Consider the following 24,167-nt stretch of genomic DNA (forward strand, 5'->3'; position numbering starts at 1 on the left):
TCTCCATCAAAGGGTGGGAGTTGTATACCAGGGTAGCTTGAACCCAAGGATTGTAGTCCCCAGCAGAGAGTTGTCTACAAATCAGCCACTTGGAGCTGTGAGCAATCTGCTGTGCTCACCTTCTTTTGGGAAAGAAAATCTTGATCCATATGGACAACCAAGTGGTCATCTTCTACATAAACAGGGATGTGCAAACTCTTACACTCTTTGCAAGGAGGGCCTCTGAATCTGGTCATAGATAGGATATCACAGCGCCCATCTGCAAGTGACCTATCTTCCAGGAATTCAGAATATGTTGGTGAACTGCTTCAGTAGTGTTATAGCTCCACAAGTGGTACTTGGATCAAGAAATTGCAGGCAACTAGTTTAGTCACTGGGGAAGGCCATGATCGATCTATTTGCCTCCGAGTACAACTGAAAAGTTGGAGCTCTGCTCCATGCATGTGAACAGTTACACATCAGCTGCTGATGTTTTTGTGCTAGACTAGGGCATCGGTCTACTCTGGGCATGTTTCATTTCCTCTAATTGGGATTGTCCATAAGGTCCTTCAAGACAAGGTGAGGATAATAACTCATAGCATCAGCTTGGTCACGGCGACTGAGATATCCATATCTTACCTGTCTACTAAGTCTCTGGTTCCACGGACAATATCTCTCTCTTATAACTCAGAAAGAAGGCATGCTCTGCCATCTGAATCTGCCACTGTTGGTCTTAACAGTATGACTGTTGAAAGCACAGTAGCATCCTTACTCCTTGCCAAAGTTGTGTAGGGTATTCTGATTTCCACAAAGAAATCTTCAACCAGAAGATCTTAGTTTCAAATGGAAGAGGGTTCTCTATTTGGTGTAGAACCAGCCAGCTGGATCCCTTTGCCTGTGGCCCAAGGCATTTGCTTCAGTATCTCTTCTGCCTCTTGTCCTCCGGCCTTAATGCCTCTTCAGTTAGTTCCTCTCCATGCTATTATGGTATATCGCCAGCAGATGGAAGGGGCTCCAATCTCTCTCCATTCCTTGATATCAAAATTCATGAAAGGACTGTGGCATTCCAAACCTTCAGTTAGTAAAACTCCAGTGTCTTGGGACCTCCATGTACTTCTAACTCAACTCATGAAACCTCCTCACAAACCTCTAGTCAGTTGTCTTGAAATTTCTCATTTGGAAAATGGTGTTTCTCATGCTGTCACTTTGTGACAAAGAGTAACTAAGTGAGCTACAGGCTCTGGTTTTTCATAATGGGATGGTGCTTTGAACTCATCCCAAGCTTTTTCCAAAAGTAGTATCTTTGTTTTCATATTAATGAAGCCATTTGTGTTCTTTACAAAACTGCACATGCACAGAGATCAGACATTTTACTCTTTTGAAGAGAGCCCTGCCGCATTACCTAAAGAAGCCTTAATCTCACTGTTAAAACGTCTCAATTGTTCATATGCTTTGATACCAATAAATTGAGACAGGCAGTTGCCAAATGAACTCTAATTGTCTAGCAGACTGTATGGAGATTGTTATAGATTTAGCCTGTCAAGGCTCATCAAGTCAAAGCCTTGGTGATTTCAGTGACTCATCTCTGGGCCACTGCTTTTGAAGACATTTGTAAAGCTGCTATTTGGACATTTGTTCATGCTTTCGTATCCCACTACTATCAGCACACATGACCTGAGGAGACGACAACTTTGGATAAGCAGTTCTAAGTAGACTGTTTATCCAGTTGTCCACTCTCCACCTGGTAGGGTTGGGTTGTCTTTAAGTAGGTGCTCTGTTGTACAACACATAACTTGTGATTTCTCATGTGTAATGGCTGATTCATGCCTGTTTGTAGATGGAGAAAGCAAGTTTGCTTTCGTGTAAACAGGGTTTCCCATAAACAGAATAAATTAGTCATACTTAATATTTGCCCACCTCCCTGGAGAATTGACTACCTTGCTAAAGCTTAAACTCTGGAAGAGAGAGTGAGGGACTTTTACAAGAGCTGGGAACATGTTGGTGCTGTTGGATGACATTATAGCTAATTCATCCTGCTTTTTACAGAGAACTCTCTTTACAGATAAGCACACTTGCTTTCTCTTATCTACATTTGCCACAGGAATGTTTACTGCAGTTGTGACTCTCTATGGAAACATACTGATTCAGAAGGCCTTTGCTCAGTACAGCCAGTAAAAATAGAATATCACTGATATCTCTTCTTTTTCTTTCCCATTCTCGAAGGAAAGGTGAACCCTACACAATGTGAGGCTCTAACCATGGTGGCAGCTCAAGTAATGGGAAACCATGTTGCAGTAACAATAGGAGCCAGCAATGGACACTTTGAACTGAACGTTTTCAAGCCAATGATTGTAAGCCCCAAATCTTTTTAGGTTGAAAATGTTTTGACTTCAAATTTGTTGCTTTGCTTGTATATTTCTTGACGATGTATTGCTGGAGTAATACTTTTTTGTAAATATTACATAATGATAAAATTCATATCTACAAACACAATACTTAAAAAAAAAAAAAAAAAAAAGCAATGTTGCCGTGGAGTCACAAAAAAACCACAGGAAAAACACAGATACAGACCACTTACTTCTATGTATGGATCAATCAAGCCCCCAAAAAGAAAGGGAGAATGCATGGCACAATTAGTAACAGATCTTTAGAAAATACAAATATAAGAAAAGTCCATTGATGGAATATGTTTAGGATATCACAAACAATATCAAATCAATACAGCAAGATATGATCACTAACTTTTAAAACCCTTCAAAGCAAGGAGACAGGAAATTCAAGAGGGAGAGTTAGCAACAGTTTCAACAGTTTCAGGCACGTGCTGTCTTCCTCCCTCAATTCTATATAATCTCCATTGCCACCCTCCCCATCTACTCACTTCCCTCTCTAATTTGTGTTAAGTCTTGAATGAAACTCTGGCACAAACACAAACACAAACTCTGGCAAATGAAGATCTTGATTGGATGGATATGGCCGCAGTATGGCTCAAGCTACATAATTAACTTCAACCATTAATCAAACCATTAAACACATTATGTAATCCCAAAAGGGTGACCATACCCTCTCCTGAGTTGCAGTTCGAAAAGCTCACCATTTATCATGCTAATGCAATTTTCTGACTTTGGGGACGTAGAACCATCAAAGCCTTGCCCTCCAACATCCTGGTCTGTAGCAAGAACAGGACTCACTTATTCAGGATGCAGCACAAATATTAGGGTGAGCAAGAAATAACTTACAGACCAGAAGGATAAGAATCAGTTTCCTAAGTTTGGGAAGCATAAGAACCTAGACATGTACCTACTAATTTTCGGCCTCTGTCAGAAGGAAGCTGAGCCAGGTAACAGATAACTGAAAAGACAGAAAGATGTGCAGTAAAAACTGGCTGAACAAAAACATATGATCAAACAGAAGGATGTGCCGTAAAGGCTAGTCTAGCAAAAGAAGGTAGCCATGCAAAGAAATCCTGACTCATAAAATGGTTGCACAGGCACAGTGACACAAGCAGTGCCCTCACAGGCAATCTACAGAACGTGTATCTGTATACAAGGGACTTGTCACATGAAGTAGATGCGAGGCTTTAAAAGGTATGGCACAGCATACATGCCCAAATGTGCATGAGCTCACCAGAATGTAATAGAGTTGGCTATACCTGTAACTACCTAATAGCCAATAAATAAAGAAAAACCTCTTAGGTACGAAATTTAAATGTCCACAAATGTATGTAGTGATTGATGCTAAAAGCACACCAACATATTATGTGCATTTATAAAATAAGAAGGAAAAGACTTCGGATGCCAGATTTCAAGCCAGAAAGTCTTTCAAGATAGATATAGGATGCACCATCAAAAAACGTTTTTGAATTATATATATATTTTTAAAATTATTTTCTTGTTATGTATGAGTGACTACCAAACTGTCTAAAAGTCCCAAAAGAAACTTAACAGTGCACACATATATTGATTTGTTCCCATCATAGTAAAGTGCACTTAACTTAATAGAAAAAAATTTCAAACATATATCCATCACTGTCAGCGTTTTGCCTGTATAGGCTGCGTCAGGGAAATCGCATTCTTATGGACAGTGGAACAATCACTAGATTTTCAAAGATAAATGTGTAGTTTCCATCTTAATCTGTGTTTCTGAAATTAAAAAGACAGCATTAAATCATTTTTTCTTTTGATTCATTGTTTTGAATTTTGGGGTATTTTACAAAACAGCACAACAAAGTAAGCCTTTGACATTGCTTCAAACGACACCACCTAATAGCCTCCAAAAAAAAAATGGTCTTCCTAGGGAAACCCAGCAAGATAGTCCAGGAAGCAGTATAGCTGCCAAGGCAGGAATTGCACACACCACCATTCTTGAGACCTCAATGGAGGGCACAGAACGTGCCCATGCATAACAGGGTCACCTGGGCTCATTCCATGCTGCATCCACTAACCCCTCTCAGTAAAAGAATAGTTCTTATTATTCTTGTTGAGTCCAACTCATGCTTTGCCCCATGACCTATTGTTCTAGCATCTTCCTTTTGCTGAAAGAAGTTCGCCTCTCATGCGTGAAAACCTTTGAGGCATTAAATGTCTCTCTCATGTTTCCTCTATCTCGCCTTCCCTCTAGGGTATATATCCAGTTCTGCTTTAGAATGAAGGCCATTAACCATATTAGTAACTTTCTCTTCAGAGGCAAGATGACTACCGTAGTTCGTCAACTCGCTTCAATGTAGCCAATAGAATTGGGTTCTGGGTAGCAGATGCGCACATAAAACATCACTTAAAGAGCATAGCCTGGAGCTTAATATGTGCTTCTCATTTGGAAGGACCTGCAGAAAGAACGAAGGAAAGGCGACCTGAAGCAAAGACTTGCTGAACCAAAACATTAAAATGCCATGGAGTCCCAATATCCTGCTGTGAAGAAGTGGAGAATAGGGATGCCTGCTGTCTGCCAAGACACTGGGTGTGTGCTGTCAGCCATTAAAAATACATGGGCTGATGCAGTGTGGCAGCTGCAATATATAAATATGCACATAGCCAATAATTGATCTATATTTTCTATCCTTCTCCCAGGGATAAATGTGACCATCACAAGATGGCTGCCACTGGTACAAGTCATAGGCTTACTGTAATGTGGCTAAATGTGTAATCCAATGAGAAAATCCACAAAATGGCTATTTTGCTCATGGGGGCAGGGAGGCCTCAGCAAACCCCACCAGCACTTCCTAGTGAAATTGCACCAGAATGGCCAGCCATAACCATGCCTCCACAGCCATGATTCAAACTAGTGTCTACCTAGTGGGTTCCAGGGGAGTGGTGAGGACAGAGGGACACAGTTCACCCGACACAGTCTGGATGTATATGCTTCAAACACAGGACTGCACTACTTCACCAGTGTGTAACTCAGGGATCATTATGCTCTGAAGGACCATCCCACTCTGCAAATACCTCCCACATATGAGGGGGGGATGGGTTGGCCTGCAGATACTTGGTTGGGGTGGGGGGAGCAGACTGACCATGATCCTCTCCACTGGAAGGTCATGCCCCTAGGGTGCTGGCCTTCGAAGCAGCCACATGAATAGGGCAAGGCACCTGTGGTAACTCGAGTAGTAGCGACTTGGAAGCAGCCAGCGAAAAAAGGAGGCAGAATCTGGCTGCTTGTTAAGTGAAGTTTATTTACAACGAAAACAATGGGGCAGTGCAAAGCAAAAGAAACAAATTAGGCAACTTGCCTTGAAGTTCAGGTAGCTCGCAATTACTGTTACACATAGCAGGTCTTAGCTCCCTGAAGCCTCTCTAACCTTTCCAGGCCCTGAGTCTTAAACTCTAAGCGGGACTCCTCCCTTCACCCAGGATTCCCTGTGTGTCTGAATTTTGAGGACTGAGCAAAATAGCTGTGCCCAGTCCTGTAAGGTAGTTTTCTATAGACTCCCTCAACTCAGCTTTGCCGGGATGAACATCTGTCTGTACAAGGGACACCTATATGACAGGAAACTGCATTGGCATTCTTCCTTCCTGCATTATGTCAGATCTTATAGTTGAAAGGCTGTAGGACTAGGAACCATCTCATCATTCTTGCATTGGAATCCTTGTTCCTTTTCATCCATAGGATGCTCCATTATGAGTGTGAATAGCTTTCCCATCAGTTAATAACATAAGGCCTCTAAGGCCTGCTTGTCTGACAAGGCCTCTTTCCCACTGAGTATCGTTTTTCTCGTGGTATCAACTTCTAGCTAATGTATGCCACTGGATGTAGTTTACTATCCCTTTCTTGCACCAAGACTGTTCCCAGGCCGACTTCTGAGGCATTAGTCTGCATGTAAAGAGTTCGATGAAGACAGGGATTATCAAGACTGGTTCAGAGCATATCAGAGTCCTGAAGGCCTTTTCTGCTTTATCTGACCACTGAATCTTCTCTGGTGCTTTCTTTACCTACAGCCTTGTGAGAGGCTCCATCTTTTTTGAGGAATTGGGACTAAACCACCTATAGTATCCTATAAGGCCTAGGAATGCTCTCATTTTCGCTTTTGTTTGTAGGACTAGAACCTGGGTGATTGCCTCAGTCTTCCAGGACTGTAGATGGACATTGCCCTTCCCCAGGGTATAGCCAAGATATTGGACGACTTGTCCCCCAGCAAACACTTCTTCGGGTTAGCTGTAAGTCCCGCTTTCTTCAGACTAGTTAGGACAACCTGAAGTTGGCTGACATGTGTCTTCCAATCTTGACGATGTCATCCAAGTAGGCAGCTGTGGAGCAGGCAGATGACCAATTGTTGAAACGTTGCAGGGGCATCATGAATTTCAAAAGGGAGTTTGGTGAACTGGAAAAGTTCACCTGGCATCAAGAAAGCAGTCTTCTCTTTGGCTGTCAGCATGAGGTGCCTGCCAATACCCAGGGTAGAGATGAACTGGGCTGATCCCAGTTACTCAATCAACTCATCCACTTATGGCATCAGATAGGCGTTGACATTTGAGTCTTTGTTGACCTTTTTAAAGTCGATACAGAACCTTATATTCCCATCTGGCTGTGGCACAAATACTATGGGTGAGGAGCAATCACTGTTAGACCCCAAGCTAGAGCATCTCCTTCATTTCGGTCTCGATGATGCAGCATTTGGCCTCGGGAATTAGACAGGATCGTTGCTGTACTACAACTCCAGGAGGCATAATGATGTCATGTTGCATCAGGTGGGTACGACTGGGCAGGTTCAAGAAGATGATCTTGTTTTTCTTTAGCAGCTGCTTTAAATCAGCTATCTGTGTTCTCTGAAAGGAACATGAGCTTGGTCCATTTCAGTTCTGACCTCTGGGCCAAACTCTCCTCTTTGCACCATTCTGCACTCCTGTGCAACCCACTTCTTCAGGAGGTTTATATGACAGATTTTAGTTTTTTCGTTTATCTGGCTGAGCTATTTTGTAATACACGGACCTTGTTTTCTCCAAAACTTCATAGGATCCTTGTCAATGGGCTAACAGCTTGCTTTTCAAAGATGGGAGGAGGACAAGGACGCAATCTCTGGCTGGTATACTTCTTGGATCATCGGCCAATTGTAAGCTCGGGCTTGGGAACTCTGAGCCTTTTCCAGACATAGGCAGGCTGCTTTCCTAGCCTTTTTAGGCGGTCTTGCACTCTGAGCATGCAGTTATCAAGGTTATGCCTGGGGTTCGCTTTGTCTTCCTAAGTGTCAAGAGCTATGTCCAGGATTCCTCTCTGTCTCCTCCCATATAGTCACTCAAAAGGGGAAAATCCCATCGAGTTCTGTGGTACTTCACGGATTGTGAACAGTACATAGGGTAGTAACACATTATAGTTTTTCCCGTCTTCATCCACAAATTTCCTCAACATTTGTTGAGTGTCTGATTGAAGCACTCGCCCAGGCCATTGGTCTATGGATGATTCACCAAGATATGCAGAATTATTTCATTACCTTGGAGATGAAACGGGTACCGGGATCCATCAGGATCTTTGTGCAGCCCAAGTTGTGAAAAAAACCTCCATTAGGGTGGTCGCCACCATCAGGATCTTCATATTCCATAGTGGTACTGCCTCTGGATATCTTGAGGCATCGTCCAGCATGATGAGACTGAGCTTATTTCCTCAAGTTGATCTCTCTAGTTTCCCCAAAAGATCCATGCCCACCCTTTCAAAAGGGGTCTCTATTATGGGCATTGGTATGAGATGTGCCGCCTGTACACGGGAGACTTTGTGAGCTAGCAGATAGAGCGGGAGCCACAATACAACTGAACCTGTTTATGTAGGCTCAGCCAATAGAATTGTGCCAATATTTTTTCCTGGGTGATTTCCTCCCGCAGGTGAAACCCTGGAAGGTGGCTGTGTGCTAATTGCATGACCTTTTGATGATAGGATTTGGGAACTATCATTTCCCCTTCCACACTTCCTTTTGTGATTCAGTAAAGTAAATCCCCTTTCATCACAAATAGGGAGGAACAGTGTCTGTAAGCTGCACTCCAGGGATTACTTTGAGCAGCTGGGCGAGGCATGACTTGGGTAGAGGGAGCCTGCACTCACTGGAGCACAGGTCGCCTGCACTCACTGGAGCACAGGTCGCCTGCATGCTTCATGAGCCTTTTAAAGAAAAAAATAAATAAAATAAATTTAATTAAATATTCACCATAACTGATGCAGCAGGGGGGGTCCTTCGATCCTGGCAGCCTGCATATTACAAAGGCCCCACTGCATGCTGTCTTCAGCTGGAAACATGAGTTCCGTGGCTCAGTGGCAGGGCAAAAACACTGTCACTGCACTGCGACAGGAAAACATGAAGATCCCCAACCATGACATGTGTCCCCATGGCTCACCTCTTTTCCTGCCACCAGTGGGCCACATACCAGGCATAACCCAGGTGCCGTAGACTCCCTTGGAGGCCCCAGTCGCTGTTTCCCAATTTGGCCACAAGCTTTCCACCTACTTGCGCCCCCAGATGGTCCAGTATTCTCTTGATTTCCCCCATTAAAAAAAAATTAAAAAATTGCCAAATGAGCCGATACAGTTGATCAGGTGGCAGAGGAACTCCAATGCAGCTCCACACCAATGCCCCTAACCCACTGCATGTGCTTCCTGCCCCCCCCCCACCCAACAACTAGCCGCTCCCACCGTCCACCACTGTCCAACCCTGGGATCTCGCTGCCACCGCAGACCAACCAGAACACAGCCTCCGGGACAGAACAACTGAGAGCAGGGCAAGAAAGGCAGCTGCACAGGGCACCAACTCAGAGTGAGTGCACATGACAGTAGCCCAGAAAAAAGAGAGAGGCCAGCCTGACCTGCAAGTGAAAAAGCTGCTGAAAGGCTGGTGGGTAGACCAGCCCTGGCCTAAACTGAGCTCACTGGCCCTCCCACCAGCCTTTGCACCTCCCCTATCCTGGAGCAGAGTGCCTCCACAGATTTGGCCTCCCCCCTTTATCTGGGTTGAGGCCTGCCTCTTTAATGTCCTTCAAAAACAATTTCAAATGGCCAGGGCCAAAGAATTTAAGTTGCTTTCCCCGATTGGAAGGCTAAAAGTTGCCGGGAAATTTTAAGATGAAAGGTTGCTCCTGTAGCAAAACTTCTTGATGAAGCTCCAAGAATTTCCTTCCTTTAAACCGAGTAATTATACCCATATCTTGGAAAGCCCTGACGTTTTCCCATAAATAGAACACTTTTGGACAAAAACAGTATGAGAACCCACGTTTGGTCTGTTTTCAAACACATGAAACTTTTAGAGTGGCTCTGGAGACCGCTTCCTCTCGGGAGGTTGCGAGACACTGAGAGGTCCGTAGTGTCCATGGCCATTCTCCTTACGTCAAGTTGAGGTGAGAGAGCACACCTGATTAGTAGATGAATAGCTTCCATACCATAAGATTTAAACATTTCCAATACATAAGTCTTGAAAAACAAATAGACCTCTGCATGTTCCTCCTAGAGGCATGCACCTGATTTCCACTTTCCCATTGAGGGCAGTGTTATGCTTTAATCAACAAGATGATTAGTACCTGGACTGCACATATTTGACCTTCATAGACTGCAGTTTTATTTCTATTGACCTTCAGCACAAGTTGCACAGGCACATGATATTGTATTTCCCCTAAAGCTCTTAAAAAAAAAAATACAACCTGAAATTGCCATTCCTATCATTATAATTGCCTGTTAAATAAAAGTTACAACTTTTGGAGTACTAGGGACACTTGTACTTAGTTATCTGTAGCTGCACTGCAGTTGCCTGAGTAAGGGTTCTCCAAACCCCGGCACCTAATGCTCTAACCAGGCAGCTCACATCCTCCACAACCCCCAGTCCCAGAAGTAGTCCCCAGCTGGGGGATTCCCTCTGAGAGGGGGTAGCTGTTTCCCCTGCTTCCTTCTGCTGAAAACTTTAGCGTCCTCTTAGGACCACAGAGCCAGTGGCTTCATCCAAGCCATGAGGGTTGCCAGCAAAAGTGGTGCCCAGCAGTGCAGCGAGAGGTAAACTGCTGCCCGGATGAGGGGAAACTTCAGCCCTTGGGCAGGACACACAGTGGCTTTAGCATTCACCACCCCTGCCAGTGGAACCACAGGCATTAGTGCTGTGTTGAGGGGACTGTAAATTCATCCTTGGGGGGGCCAACCCAAGGAGGAGCGAGATCAGAGGGGTGAGAACGCATCCTCATGTTTGCCCGAGATCTCAGGTGAATAGAAAAGAGTATTTTTTGGCTGTCCAGCTAAGCCACATCTGCCAGCCCATACTAGGCAGTCACTATTTTGAAACCATCCATCGTGATTAGACTGCACACATTCTAATAGGACCTGTGTCTAACCTCTTCTGGCAGCTTCTGAAATGCTGCCAGAGGAGGTCAGACAAAGCAGATCTGGCAGCTAGGGCTACAGTGTGAATTCCAACAAATTGAAAAGAACATGCTGTGAAGAAAAATATTAAATCACCATAACCACTCAGATGACCAAATGTACTCTTACTTTCATTCTGTATTCAAACCTGTTTAAATATTGATCATGCAGGCAAGTATGAAGCACTAGGGATTATTAGAATCAGGTTTGATTTGCCTAACTAATGTACTTGCCAGACTCTTGTGGCCTGGTTTGGCCTCTGTTGGAAACAGGATGCTGGGCTTGATGGACCCTTGGTCTGACCCAGCATGGCAATTTCTTAAGTTCTTATGACTGTTTTCTGCCAGAGATTCAGCAGTACTAGTTCTAACTTAAAAATAATTCAGCTTGCATATTGAATGGTGATGTTCTTCGACACACTTGGCTTTTTCTTGTCATGTTTGGGTTCTTCTGTGTATAATTCTTATTACCAAATACAAAACTGTTTTTATTATTAGTTATGTAAGCAGGAATCGCTCATTAACTTCACCGGCAGGAAAACACCTTTAGTTTTCACCCTTTGTTGTATTCAAACTTTTAATGTACTAGGCTAATATTTATGATGACAAAGCAGCATTGAAGCACCCTAATATACAATACTATACATTAATCCTGAAGATAGAGACGAGCATGATTTTCAGACATGTATTAACAACCAAGTGAAAGCAGAAATGATTTTTTTTTTATTTCATTTGTTCTACCCATGTCTACATCAGTACGTTTTAAATCTGCAAAAGTTATGAGGCAAACTGGTAGTGAAAACTAGTTACGAGATTCATTTGCATAATTCTCATCAGGCCCAGAGCAGGATGGAGTTATGCTGATTGTTTATCAACCTCTTTATCACGTGTTTGATAGATTGGGTCACTTTGAAACCCCCCCGAAAAAAAGCTGTTGAGACCCTGTAAGTTTGCAAGCTCCCATTATCTATCTATTTCAGGAGTTTACTTGGAGCCATCTGCAAACTCCCTAAGAGTCTCACAAAAATCTATTATTTGAACAGAGTTAATGTTTAAGGAACAGTTGAGTTAATTTAATTCTTGCCTGTAGCATGAAACATAAAATAGCCCTCTGAACAGTTTCTGTATGTTCAGACAGCACCTGTCTGAAGGTTTTATGTATATTTAAAATGATGGGCTTGTTTGGCAGCTGCAGCATTTAAAAACCCGTGCACGGCAGGTAGGGCTCAGAGACAGGTTTTCTTGCCACCTCTGAAGGGCAAGCTGTTTAATTGCTCTTCCTGGCTCTGTTTAGCTTGGGATGCCAGTCTCTTGGCAGATTGAATTGAGAAAAGTTCAGTCTGGAAACACCAATTACTGTCTATGGCATCTGTGTGCCGACTTATGAAACCCCGCAGTCAGAACGAACTGCTTCCAGATTAAAATGCATGCCATAATGAGAAGATACGTACTCTTCCTCACATTTGCTTGCATATTTTCAATGCTGCATAAATCTGGTTGACAGTGATAAGATGTTTAACATGCACAACTGATCTCTGGGTGTAGAAATGACAATTGAATTTCTTTACCCAGTTTAAGGCAGCGAAGTAGCTGTTCCTCATAAGAATTCTGTTTCCGTGCTTGTTAAAGGCTCGTTTTCCTTTGATGCAATGGCTTGCTGATTTAAAGCTGCAGTGGTCTGTCATGTTGAAGCCCCTGCTGTCCTTTCAAAGACACTAAGCTAGATTTAACGGTAATGTAAATGCAGAGGGACAAAAGTGCAAAAAGTCCGCAAGTCAGTTTTACTGCACATTTATAGACTAGCACTTCATGCAGCCAGGGAAGGTGAAAAAATTTCATCTGAACAAATGTGCAGATGTACAGTATTTGTGCAAAAAACACTGTGGGACCTTTGCTTCTCAGGGCTAAATCTAAAGATCAGGCAGAAAGTCCCACAGTGTATTTTACACCCACACTTTTGCTTGCATGATTTTTCATCTAATCTCCTACAGCAAACTGGCCTCCTAAGATCAGCATGCTTGTCTTGCCTATGGGAGTAATGCTTAAACCAGCGTTTTGCACACAAAAGTGGCCTTGTACAAAATCGCCTGCTTGATGTGAGGGTAAACTTAAGCATGGATGTCATGTTTGTGTGCAAGCTTACCTGGGGAGAGTGGCAGTGTTCCTAGGGAGCAAAGGAGGGGTTTTGGATTTACACACACACATCTTTCTAGAATCCAACTGTAGGCATGTACATTTTCAGGTCCAAGAAAACAAAGAGGTAGGCGATCTATGATACCGTCAGGAAAAACACAAAAAATAGATGCCTGGATCTTTTTCAATGTTAATTAAGACAGAGACGAGTTCACAATTTGCCCGACTCAGGCCGAGTTTCGCGGCTCAAAAGCCGCTGCCTCAGGGGCTTGAACACCTCACAGTCGTGATTGAGACTCAGTGGTGTGATTTCATCCAATGTACAATCATTGATTGTCAGCAATGCATAAGACAACTTTCACAACAGTGTGCAGCTTAAAGTTGTCTTATGCATTGCTGACAATCAATGATTGTACATTGGATGATAGAAGCAGAGACCTTAAGCTGCACACTGTTGTGAAAGTTGTCTTATGCATTGCTGACAATCAATGATTGTACATTGGATGAAATCACACCACTGAGTCTCAATCACGACTGTGAGGTGTTCAAGCCCCTGAGGCAGCGGCTTTTGAGCCGTGAAACTCGGCCTGAGTCGGGCAAATTGTGAACACGTCTCTGTCTTAATAAACATTGAAAAAGATCCAGGCATCTTTTTTGTGTTTTTTCATGTACATTTTCAGGGAAATTTTGTGTTCCTCAAATAGGTATAACTTGTGCGAGGAAGTTGAAGGGTAATTTTCGAAGCGGACTTAAGTCGGCTTTGAAAATTGGTGTAACTTATGCATGTATTTGTGGCATAAACTATGCAGGATGCTCAAAAAATTTCACTCCCTACATGTCTCCCTTCCCCCACCCCATTCAAATTTTTTGCTTCGGATACGAGAGCACACATTGACCTCCAACTCACACTTTGAAACCCTACTACACTTAGAATTGCTATTTGGGTTTTGTTATTTTGGCCTAATTTGATTTATAGGGAAACAGGCCAATCCAGTGCAGTCCAGTTGAAACCTCAGATAGGTTAGAGCATGGGGGAGAGGATACCTAGACAAGCAGGAGAGAGATGCTCAAGCTCGGAGATTGCAAGGAGAATATGACCACTGCAGAGAAGGTGAGAGTCTGCAGAATGCAGAAGCAATATATGCACAGTCGCAGAAAAAGAGAAATACGGAGAAAGGTAGCTCCTATGCAAGTCCATGCTCTAAAGAAGCAAAAGAGAATTTGAAAACTCAGTGAGATCAGAGCCCATTGCAAGAATTTTGAACTGTTTATCCAGTATCATTCACATTTCTGCCACAGATTAAAAAAAAAAAAAAAAAAAAGCTCACACTTTTCCTGTGTCCCTGATCCTCCTAGATTTATAATTGCCATTTTTTTGGTTGCAAACTTTTTTTTTTTCAACAATAACAAATACAACATATAAATAACAGCAGAAACAAATACACATTTACAAAAAGTATGATTATAAAAACTAAATTACCGCAAAAAAAAAAAAAATTAGATATGCAAAAAGTAGTTACAACACAAATCTTTCGAATGGGCCCACATCTTAGTACAATAAAACATAGCCATTCTTTTTTCAGCAGCCTTCTCATGTTTGTGCATATTTGAAATTGTATTCCACCACATATTTATCTAAAACAGAATTATTTTTCCAATAATTTAAGATCATCTTCCCTGCAACAGAAAGTAAAAAAAATCTACTAATTTTCTCTCAAATAACGTTAACACAGGAGTAAACTTAAAAAGCTCAGCCAAAGCCAGGAGATATGTGCGTCTCACGGGCCAGCGCATGCCGCGCTGATTTTAAAAAGCGTGCGAGTACGCACATATCTCCTGGTACTCGCACAAACTTTAAGGGGAAAAAGGGGCGGGCGTGGGCGCTCCCAGATTTTAGCATTCAAGCAGTGTTGTAACTATTTGTGTGCACAAGCGCGTGCCAGAGTCCCTATCCCTGCCACGGATGGCGTGTAACTAGTATAATTTAAAAAAAAAAAAAAAATGAGGCTAGTTAGCGAGGTTTGAAGAGTTGGGGGTGAAAGGGAGGCAGGTTATAAAATGGACACGTTTCTGGACACGAGCCATCATACTCACTCAGGCCTTCGTTGTGTTTGGCGATTTAGAAGTTTAATAAATGAAAATCCTCACATACATATACACCCGCATGGCTGTTTCAATGTTACCTTCATAGATTCTAAAGCCATACTTTTTCCAAATGACATTTCTGTAGGAAAGATTCTTTTTAATGTTAAGAATAGTACAGATCCTATTCCCCTCAGAGTCCTAGTAACTTTGTAAATTCAAACAATAAAATAGCACAAGAGAGAAATGTTCCTATCTCTGCATCACAGGAACAACATTTGTCCTCTCTGTTCTTCGATACCATAACCACCTGAACTGGTATCCAAACTGCTCTGTGTATGATGAAGAAAAGGAGTTTGACGTGGAAGCAAAAAGAGAAATTCTAAGCAATTTTTTCCCCAAAATCTTTAGCCCAACCAGATTCATCTAACACCATCTCTACCTTTTCAGTAACAGAACATCTTTTATGTGAGTTTGTTTTTATTCATTTATTACATGAAGACAAGATGCTATCACATGTTATAATTTCAACTTCTCAGTTAATTCCTCAATTACATTACATTTAATAAGTGACTTAACTGTAACCATCAAAATTATTGCTGATTAAATATACAGAATCAAAATCTTTTTGTAAATCAAAAACTCCCCTTCAATCACACCAAACATTCAGGCCGATACAGTAAAAACGCGGGAGAGCGGGCAAGCGATTCAATATTTAAATTTATTAAAATTAGGCCCGGCGGTAAAAAGAGGCGCTAGGGACACTACTGCGTCCCTAGTGCCTCTTTTTTAACAGAAGCGGTGGCTGTCAGCGGTTTTGGCAGCCGATGTCATTTCTCAAGCCTGCTGACAGCCACGGGTTCGGAAACCGGACGCCAGCAAAATTGAGTGACCGGTTTTCAACCTGCCAGCCGCGGGCCTATTTTAAATTTTTTTTTTTTTTTTACTTTTTTAAACTTTCGGGACCTCCGGTGCCCGGAGAAATTAGTGCCTACCTTTGGCTGCACATTTTGCTTTCTGAATTGCGCGGGAATACCTAATAGGGCCATCAACATGCATTTGCACGTTGCGGGTGCTATTAGGTTCGGAGGAGTTGGACGCGTGTTTTGGACGCGCTATTACCCCTTACTGAATAAGGGGTAAAGCTAGCGCGTCCAAATGCCGGCTAGCAGTGCGCTCCAGAGCTCCGTCGGAGCTCTGGAGCGCAGTGGATTCATACTTTAGGAGCAATTATCTTAATTGCTTCCAATCTATCCCATCAGGATAAATACAAGGCAAACCATTTTGCTCAATAGGAGTCAATTTCCTATTATTCCTGTCTTTGATATCATCCAAATTATTTTCCTGCAGATAAGCAGGCTGAATTAGCCATGCTGTCTGGGAGCGCCCCCTTGTTCATAGAACGTTCAGAACTTCACTCCTGCACGCCTGTGCGGTGCCTTCCCATGCGACTGACTCTCTCTCCTCGGTTTTTCGTTTTCCCATGCAGCAGCAGTCATAGGTTCTTCCCTCTTGTTTTTTTTCTTTCCTTTTTCTCTCTTCCAGCTTACTTCGTAAGCCCCAAAATAGCACTTTTCAGTGCTCCCATGGCCCTGAAGGCACCTGGGTTCAAATTCTGCCAATGCATAAAAATTGTCCGTTATAATTATTTATTATTATTTATACTCAGGGCATTACCAAGACTAGGCATCTTGCCAGGACTGTGGCAGGATGTCACCCAGGGCTTAGCCGGCAGTGTGCTGTGAAGATTGCGAGACTCTGGGAACTGGAAGAGGTCCCAACAGGCTCTTATGCCCCCACTCAGTGCTCAACCCATTCTTCCCCGGGCTGGGAGCCCAGGCGGCTGGACAGAAAGAAGAGGTCATCTTCCCTGGAGCCTTCAATAAGTAAGGCTAAAGAGCCGAGGTCCCCGAAGCAGCCGGTAGAGCGAACAGATCCTAGGGAGCCCAGTGCCCTAGCGTCATCAAGTGAGTCGGCAAACGTGAAACGGGATGGCCCAGCACCATGTGTCATCTGCACCATCATCAAAAGATAGCCAACACAGTGTCGGAGTGTCGAACACAACGCAGGAACACGATTGCAGGGACCATACCCACAGAGAGCATTGATCACGCACTCTGTGCAGGACAGAACTCTGACACATGCTGCACCAGTCACCGCTCCAACGGCGTCAACACAGCCAGAGCTGACGCATGCATCGATGCATGCAAAGATGAAGACTCATAACGTGCCATCGATGCATCCACTGCGTGTGCTTCGCGGGATTCAATAACGGGACCTTTCCACCATCCCCAGAGTAGGTCGGCAACCCTTACTCCCTCTGATATGGAGGGTTCTGAAGCTTCTGACACAGATGCTCCAAGAATCTCTGCACACTCTTCCTCCTCTGCCTTGGAAAGACTTCTGAGCAAGCAAAAGAGAGAACTGCAACAGTATTCTCGGGAACAGACCTCAGTAGCTGATTCCTCCAGCATGGGGCAAGAAGCACCTTCACCGGCAAAAAGGAAGAGAACATCATCCTCTACTTCTCAATCCTTGCAAGGTGCAGCTTCAGAAACGATGACCCAGATAACTGGGATCCTTCAGTCTTTTTTTTTGACATGTTAGTGACTACTCAACACCCTGAACTGCCTTCGAGCCCTTCAGAAGTGGATTCAGACTCCACAGCGTCTTCTCCGGTGTGGATAGCATCTGAGGAGGAGGAACCTGGAGTAGAGTTACATTCGCTGGCCTCTAGACCATGCTGGGAACCGGTTTATTCTCCACCATCCTCGCTAGAGTCTTCCACGGGCATACCTTCAGATCCACCGGAAGATTCCCCAAAAGATCCCCTGGAACCCTCATCACCCCCGGGGGAATCTGTCTTACTCGAAGTTCATAGAAAAGATAGGAGCCGTGTGAACCTTGAAACCAAAAAATTACCAGACCCTAGATCTGAAGTCCATGGGCTATTAAAAATCTCCGATGGCCCTACCTTCCCACTCTGTACTTGATGGGCTTATGGATCGAATGTGGGAGTCACCATTTTCTACATCTGGCATCTCTAGGAAAATGGACTTGAAATTCAGGATGCAGAAGTCAGTCCACTTTAGTCCAGTTCAATTGCCACATGCATCAGTAGTGGTCAAATCCACGATGAAGCAGGGCAGGAAGGCCCAAATATATTCCAACAGCCCTCTGGATAGGATGGCCACTGTTTAGAAGCTTTGTGGAAAAGGTATTTCAGAGGTTATGCTTAATGCCAAGATTCAACACCACGAATTTTACATAACCCAATATCTGTACGAGTGCCTGCAGTCCCTAAAGGCTGATGGTGACCAAGCAGAAAGACCACAGCACCAAACTATCGCTGATATGGAAGAAGGCCTAAGGCATTTGCTTCAGACGATCTGAGGGCTTTGAAACATCTGCTCGGACTTCGGCGACTATCGCTGCCAGAAGAATGGCCTGGCTTAGGGCAAGCTCAGTTCGGGAGGTTGTCCATGAAAAGCTCACTGACCTTCCATGCCAAGGAGATAACTTGTTTGGCGACAAACTCAGAGAAGCGGTGTCCTCCCTTATGTCTCCTTCGGAACAAATGACTGGGAAGTGTTTTTACACTACCTACCGGAAGCCCTGCAAGATCGCCATGGATAAACAGATCATCTTCATACCAATCACAAAGGCCAAAATTACAGCAAACTCAAACTTGCAGTTGTGGACAGACCCAACGAGCACCGAAACCGGCACTGGCTCCACCTCAGAAGTCCCAACAGTTACAAAAGACGGTGGGAGTCCATCTTGCTTCCTTTTTCCAGGAGTGGAGTCCCATTACTTCTGATCGCTGGGTACTCAGCATCATCCGCGAAGGCTACTACCTAAATTTCCATACATTTCTGACATTGCCACACTCTTCTCCACCTGTAAAAGGGGAGAGGAACCTTCCTCTCCTCCATCAGGAAATCCAATTGCCACTTCATCGGCAAGCGATTCAAGAGGTGCCTCGATATCAGCAACTTCGCGGATTTTATTCCCAATACTTCCTCATTCCCAAGAAAGCAGAGGATTGAGGCCAATTTTGGACCTCAGAAGCCTGTATCATTTTCTTCAACAGGAAACGTTCAAGTTGACTTCCCTGAATACCATTTTGCTGTTTTTGCAACCTAACGAGTGAATGTGCTCACTAGTCCTAAAAGATGCCTAGGCTCACATTCCGATGCACCCCTCTTCCTGGTGCTACATTTGTTTTCAGGTCAACACTACCAATACAAAGTCCTACTGTTTGGCCTATCGTCGGCACCACAAGTTTTCACCAAGGGGTAGATTTTTAAAAACTACGCCCACGCGTACTTTTGTTCATGCAACTGGCGCAAACAAAAGTACGCCGGATAAAATCCGGGGTCAGCACACGCAAGGCTGCCCAAAATCGGCAGTCTGAGTGCATCGAGCTGCGCAGCCTGCCTCCATTCCCTCCGAGGCCGCTCCGAAATCGGAGTGGCCTCGGAGGGAACTTTCCTTCCACACCCCCGCACCTTCCCCTCCCTTCCCCTACCTAACCCACCCCCAAGCCCTATCTAAACCCCCCCCTACCTTTGTTCGAAAAGTTACACCAGCCAGCCAGCGTGCAATTCCCCGGCCCAGGAGAGATTTCGGAGGGCACAGCCCCGCCCCCGGATGACGCACCGGCGCGACACGCCCTCCCAGGAAAGCCCCAGGATTTATGCTCATTCCGGGACTTGTGCGCGCCGCCGAGCCTATTCAAGATAGGCTCGGCGCGCGCTGGGGGAGCTTGGGGCAGGTTTTCAGGGGGTACGCACGTATCTTACACTCATACCCCTTTGAAAATCTGCCCCTAAATGTCTAGCAGTATCATCTTCGAAGATGGAATAAAACTATTCCCCTACCTGGATGACTGGCTTCTTGTGGGGCAGAGTCCAGTATTACTCCATACCCACCAGATTCAAATGATTACTTGCCTGGAAAGCCTAGGCTTCATTATAAATTACAAAAAATCCCTCCTTGTCCCATCTCAAACTCTGCAGTTCATAGGGGCAATCAAAAATGCATGCCTTTGCATGGCTTTTCTCCAGAAGATGGGATTAGAATCTTTCAAGATCTCGCCTTACAGTTACAGCGCAACCAGCACCCCACGGCTCAACAGATACTTACTATCCTGGGTCACATGGCGGCGGCGATGTATGTTGTCCCTCATGCACGTCTTCACATCACCTCATGCAATGGGGTCTGAAATCCCAGTGGTTTCCATGCTTTCTTCCTATGTCGTCAACACTGAGGCTGACCCAATCAATGTTATGGGAAGTTCACTGGTGATTACAACCCGGTGTGCTGCAGTCAGGTGCACCTTTCCTTCTCCTGATGCACCAGATAGTGCTGACATCTGTCGCCTCCACAAAGGGGTGGGGCACGCACATCTTGCATTTCAAGACTCAAGGTATTTGGTCTCCTGGTGAGAGAACATTTCAAATCAACCTACTAGAACTACGGGCCATACATTATGCCATTTGTGTCTTTTCACACCTCCTTCAGCTCAAAACTGTCATGGTATACATGGACAATCAAGTTCTACGTAAATAAGGAAGGCGGGTCCGGTTCAAAGATACTGTGCAAGGAGGCGGTACTCACTCTGGAATGGGCTAGCCAACTCCATACAAGTCCAGGCTACCTACCTGCCAGGAATAAGGAACACAGAAGCCGACTGGCTCAGCAGAATATTTCACCCCCAAGAATGGGAGCTCCATCAGGATATAAGAACATAAGAACATAAGAAAATGCCATACTGGGTCAGACCAAGGGTCCATCAAGCCCAGCATCCTGTTTCCAACAGTGGCCAATCCAGGCCATAAGAACCTGGCAAGTACCCAAAAACTAAGTCCATTCCATGTAACCATTGCTAATGGCAGTGGCTATTCTCTAAGTGAACTTAATAGCAGGTAATGGACTTCTCCTCCAAGAACTTATCCAATCCTTTTTTAAACACAGCTATACTAACTGCACTAACCACATTCGCTGGCAACAAATTCCAGAGTTTAATTGTGCGTTGAGTAAAAAAGAACTTTCTCCGATTAGTTTTAAATGTGCCCCATGCTAACTTCATGGAGTGCCCCCTAGTCTTTCTACTATCCGAAAGAGTAAATAACCGATTCACATCTACCCACCTCCCTGTTCCAAACATGTCCTCCCCGCATAGATCTCTTCACCACTGAATGCAACATAACACTTCCACGGTTTTGCTCTCTGTACCCCAGCAATTGCAGGCTTGCTCAGGACTCCTTTCTGCTGAACTGGGCAGGGAGCTTGTTATACGTGTTCCTCCCCCATTCCACTGATAGCTCAGGTGATCCAAAAATGCATGGCAGACAAGTCTGATCTCATACTCATAGCACCAGCATGGCCCAGGCAACCATGGTAAGCCTACCTCATACACCTCTCAGTTCAACAACCGATCCTTCTCCCAAACAGAGTAGACCTTCTGACGCAGAAAACAGGGTCGCTACTACACCCCATGCACGATTCCTTCCATCTAACAGCATGGAGATTGAAAGGGAAGTACTAAGCTACCTCCCTATCACAATGGAGATTCAGGATATACTTATCTCTTCAGGAAGACCGGCTGTGAGAAAAAAAACTATGCAGCTAAGTGGCACAGATACCATCATTGGTGTGACTCTGTCATTAGACCCTTTTCATTCCTCGCCAGAGCAACAATTGGAATACTTACACTTGTACATCTCTGGGCTGGCAGTGTCATCCATCCGGGTACACCTCAGCGCTATATCAGCCTATCACCTGACTATTCAGGGTACTTCCATATCCATACACCCACTAATATCTTATTTCATGAAAGGTGCTCTGAGACTACAACCTCCGATCTCTCGCCCAGCTGTACCTTGGAACTTGAACGTCGTTCTAGAGAAATTGATGCTTCCGCCTTTTGAGCCGATGCAAACTTCATCCTTGAAATTTCTCACCTAGAAAGTTCTATTTCTAGTAGCAAGACGAGTTGGTGAGCTTCAAGTGCTGGTTCATTATTCACCTTAGCTGCAATTCTTCCATGACAGAGTTACTCTAGGAGTTGCCCATCCTTTCTTCCGAAGGTACTGTCGGCTTTTCACCTTAATCAAACCATAACGTTGCTGACTTTCTTTCCTAAACCCACCCACATCCAGCCAAGGGGCCCTACTACACACGCTGGATTGCAAGAGAGCATTGGCTTATTATAAACCAAGAACTAGTGCATCAAATAGGCATTCGCAACTTTTTCTTTCCTTCAATCCAAATGCACCAGGATTGCCAGTCACAAAACGGACACTTGCAAACTGGCTGACTCAATGCATCAATTTCTCTTGTTCTACCAAGCCACAACGCTTGACATAGAATTAAAGCACATCAGCTGAGAGCAGTAGCTACCTTGATCGCCCACCTTTGACACGTGTCAATTCAAGACATATGTAAGGCTGCGACCTGGTCATTGCTGTATACTTTCACTTCTCACTACTGCCTCCATCAGCATGCCACTTCTGATGCTTCCAAAGGGCAGGAGATTCTACATTATGCTCCGAATTCCTAAGAGTACTCACGAGATTGTCCACATCTCACAGGGACGCGAAGCACAGATAAGCCTACTCATGCCCGAATGTACAGAACACTTCGAATACAACATCCGCCTGTGCTTCAGAGTTCCTTAGCTGGGGACTCACAGACAGCATGGTTAATTCAGCCTGCCTATCTGTGGGGGGGAAAAAAGAAAGTTTTCTTACAATAAACAGTGTGTTCTGTAGATAGGATGAATTAGCCATGCTTCCCCACCCATCTCCCTAGTCAGTCTCTATCCTTCTACCTGCTCTGTTTACCTTCCTATATGCTTCTGTTCCTTTATCTAATCAACTGAGGAGAGACTGTCGTGTGGGAAGGCACCGCACAGGCGTGCAGGAGCGAAGTATTGAATGTTCTATGAGAAGTTCCCACACCAGGCCACCAGGGAGCACTCCCAGACAACATGGCTAAGTCATCCTGCTATTTAAGGAAAACACCTTTTACGGTAAGCAAACTTGCTTTTACCAAACCAGATCTCTAAGCATTTTAATATATTAGCAGACCATTTTAAAGAAAGATCAGTGTGCTTGATAATCCAAAATACCTGCAAAGTCACCAATTACATATAATGATCTTGGAGTAGATACTACTGACAAATAGACCATAAATATCATCATCAGCATATGCTGATAATTTACACTCCATTTGATTAATCTTTACTCCTTCTGTACCCTCATCTTGATGTAAGCCTATCAAAGTTTCTAAAATCACAGCTGTGCTCATAGGTTTACATAGCCCTGGCAGAATTTTTAAGATGTGTAGCATTTTAAGAAAACACGAATGATCAGATAAATCACATCTGTTATTTTTAATGTGTTTCAAATTAAACTATTATGGATCACAGAATAGCACAATCATTAAACCATAGCATTAAAGGAAATAATAAAATGATTCTGTTAAAATTTTTGCATATCCTTAGTTCTTAATATCATGTATTGCCCCTTTTTTTGCATCAATGCAGCTTGTAGTCTTTTGTGATAGTTGTAAATTAGCTCTTTATTTTCTCATGTGGTAAAGCTGCCCATTCCTTTTGGTAAAAAGCCTCCAGATCTGGTAAATTCTTTGGTCGTCTAGCATGAACTGCATGTTTTCCCCAAAGTAGCTCAATAATGTTGAGATCAGGAGACTATGATGACTACACCAGAACCTTCACTTTCTTCTGCTGCAGCCACTGAAAGGGTCAATTTGGCTTTGTTTCATATCATTGTCAAGTTGAAAAGTCCAAGTGCGCCCCATGTGCAGCTTCCTCGCTGATGAATGCAAATTCTCCTTCAATATTTTCTGATAAGAAGCTGCCATGCTGGGTCAGATCAAGGGTCCATCAAGCCCAGCATCCTGTTTCCAACAGAGGCCAAACCAGGCCACAAGAACCTGGCAAGTACCCAAACACCAAGAAGATCCCATGCTACTGATGAGATTAAAAGCAGTGGCTGGCTATTCCCTTAGTCAACTTGATTAATAGCAGTTAATGGACTTCTCCTCCAAGAACTTATCCAAACCTTTTTGAACCCAGCTACACTAACTGCCCCTAACCACATTCTCTGACAACAAATTCCAGAGCTTAATTGTGCA

The 24,167-nt window shown here is 44.0% G+C and overlaps 1 protein-coding gene across 2 annotated transcripts in view; it reads left to right on the plus strand.

Moving 5' to 3' along the window:
* Positions 1-24,167, plus strand: part of FH (fumarate hydratase) — a 146,030-nt gene that overhangs the window by 100,555 nt on the left and 21,308 nt on the right. For both annotated transcript variants that reach the window (XM_029594019.1, XM_029594020.1), the window contains exon 8: positions 2,203-2,330. In XM_029594019.1, the coding sequence (XP_029449879.1) occupies positions 2,203-2,330 (128 nt within the window). The remainder of the gene's footprint in view (positions 1-2,202; positions 2,331-24,167) is intronic.

Source organism: Rhinatrema bivittatum, chromosome 3 (assembly GCF_901001135.1).
Source record: "Rhinatrema bivittatum chromosome 3, aRhiBiv1.1, whole genome shotgun sequence".
In the NCBI taxonomy this organism is placed as follows: domain Eukaryota; kingdom Metazoa; phylum Chordata; class Amphibia; order Gymnophiona; family Rhinatrematidae; genus Rhinatrema; species Rhinatrema bivittatum.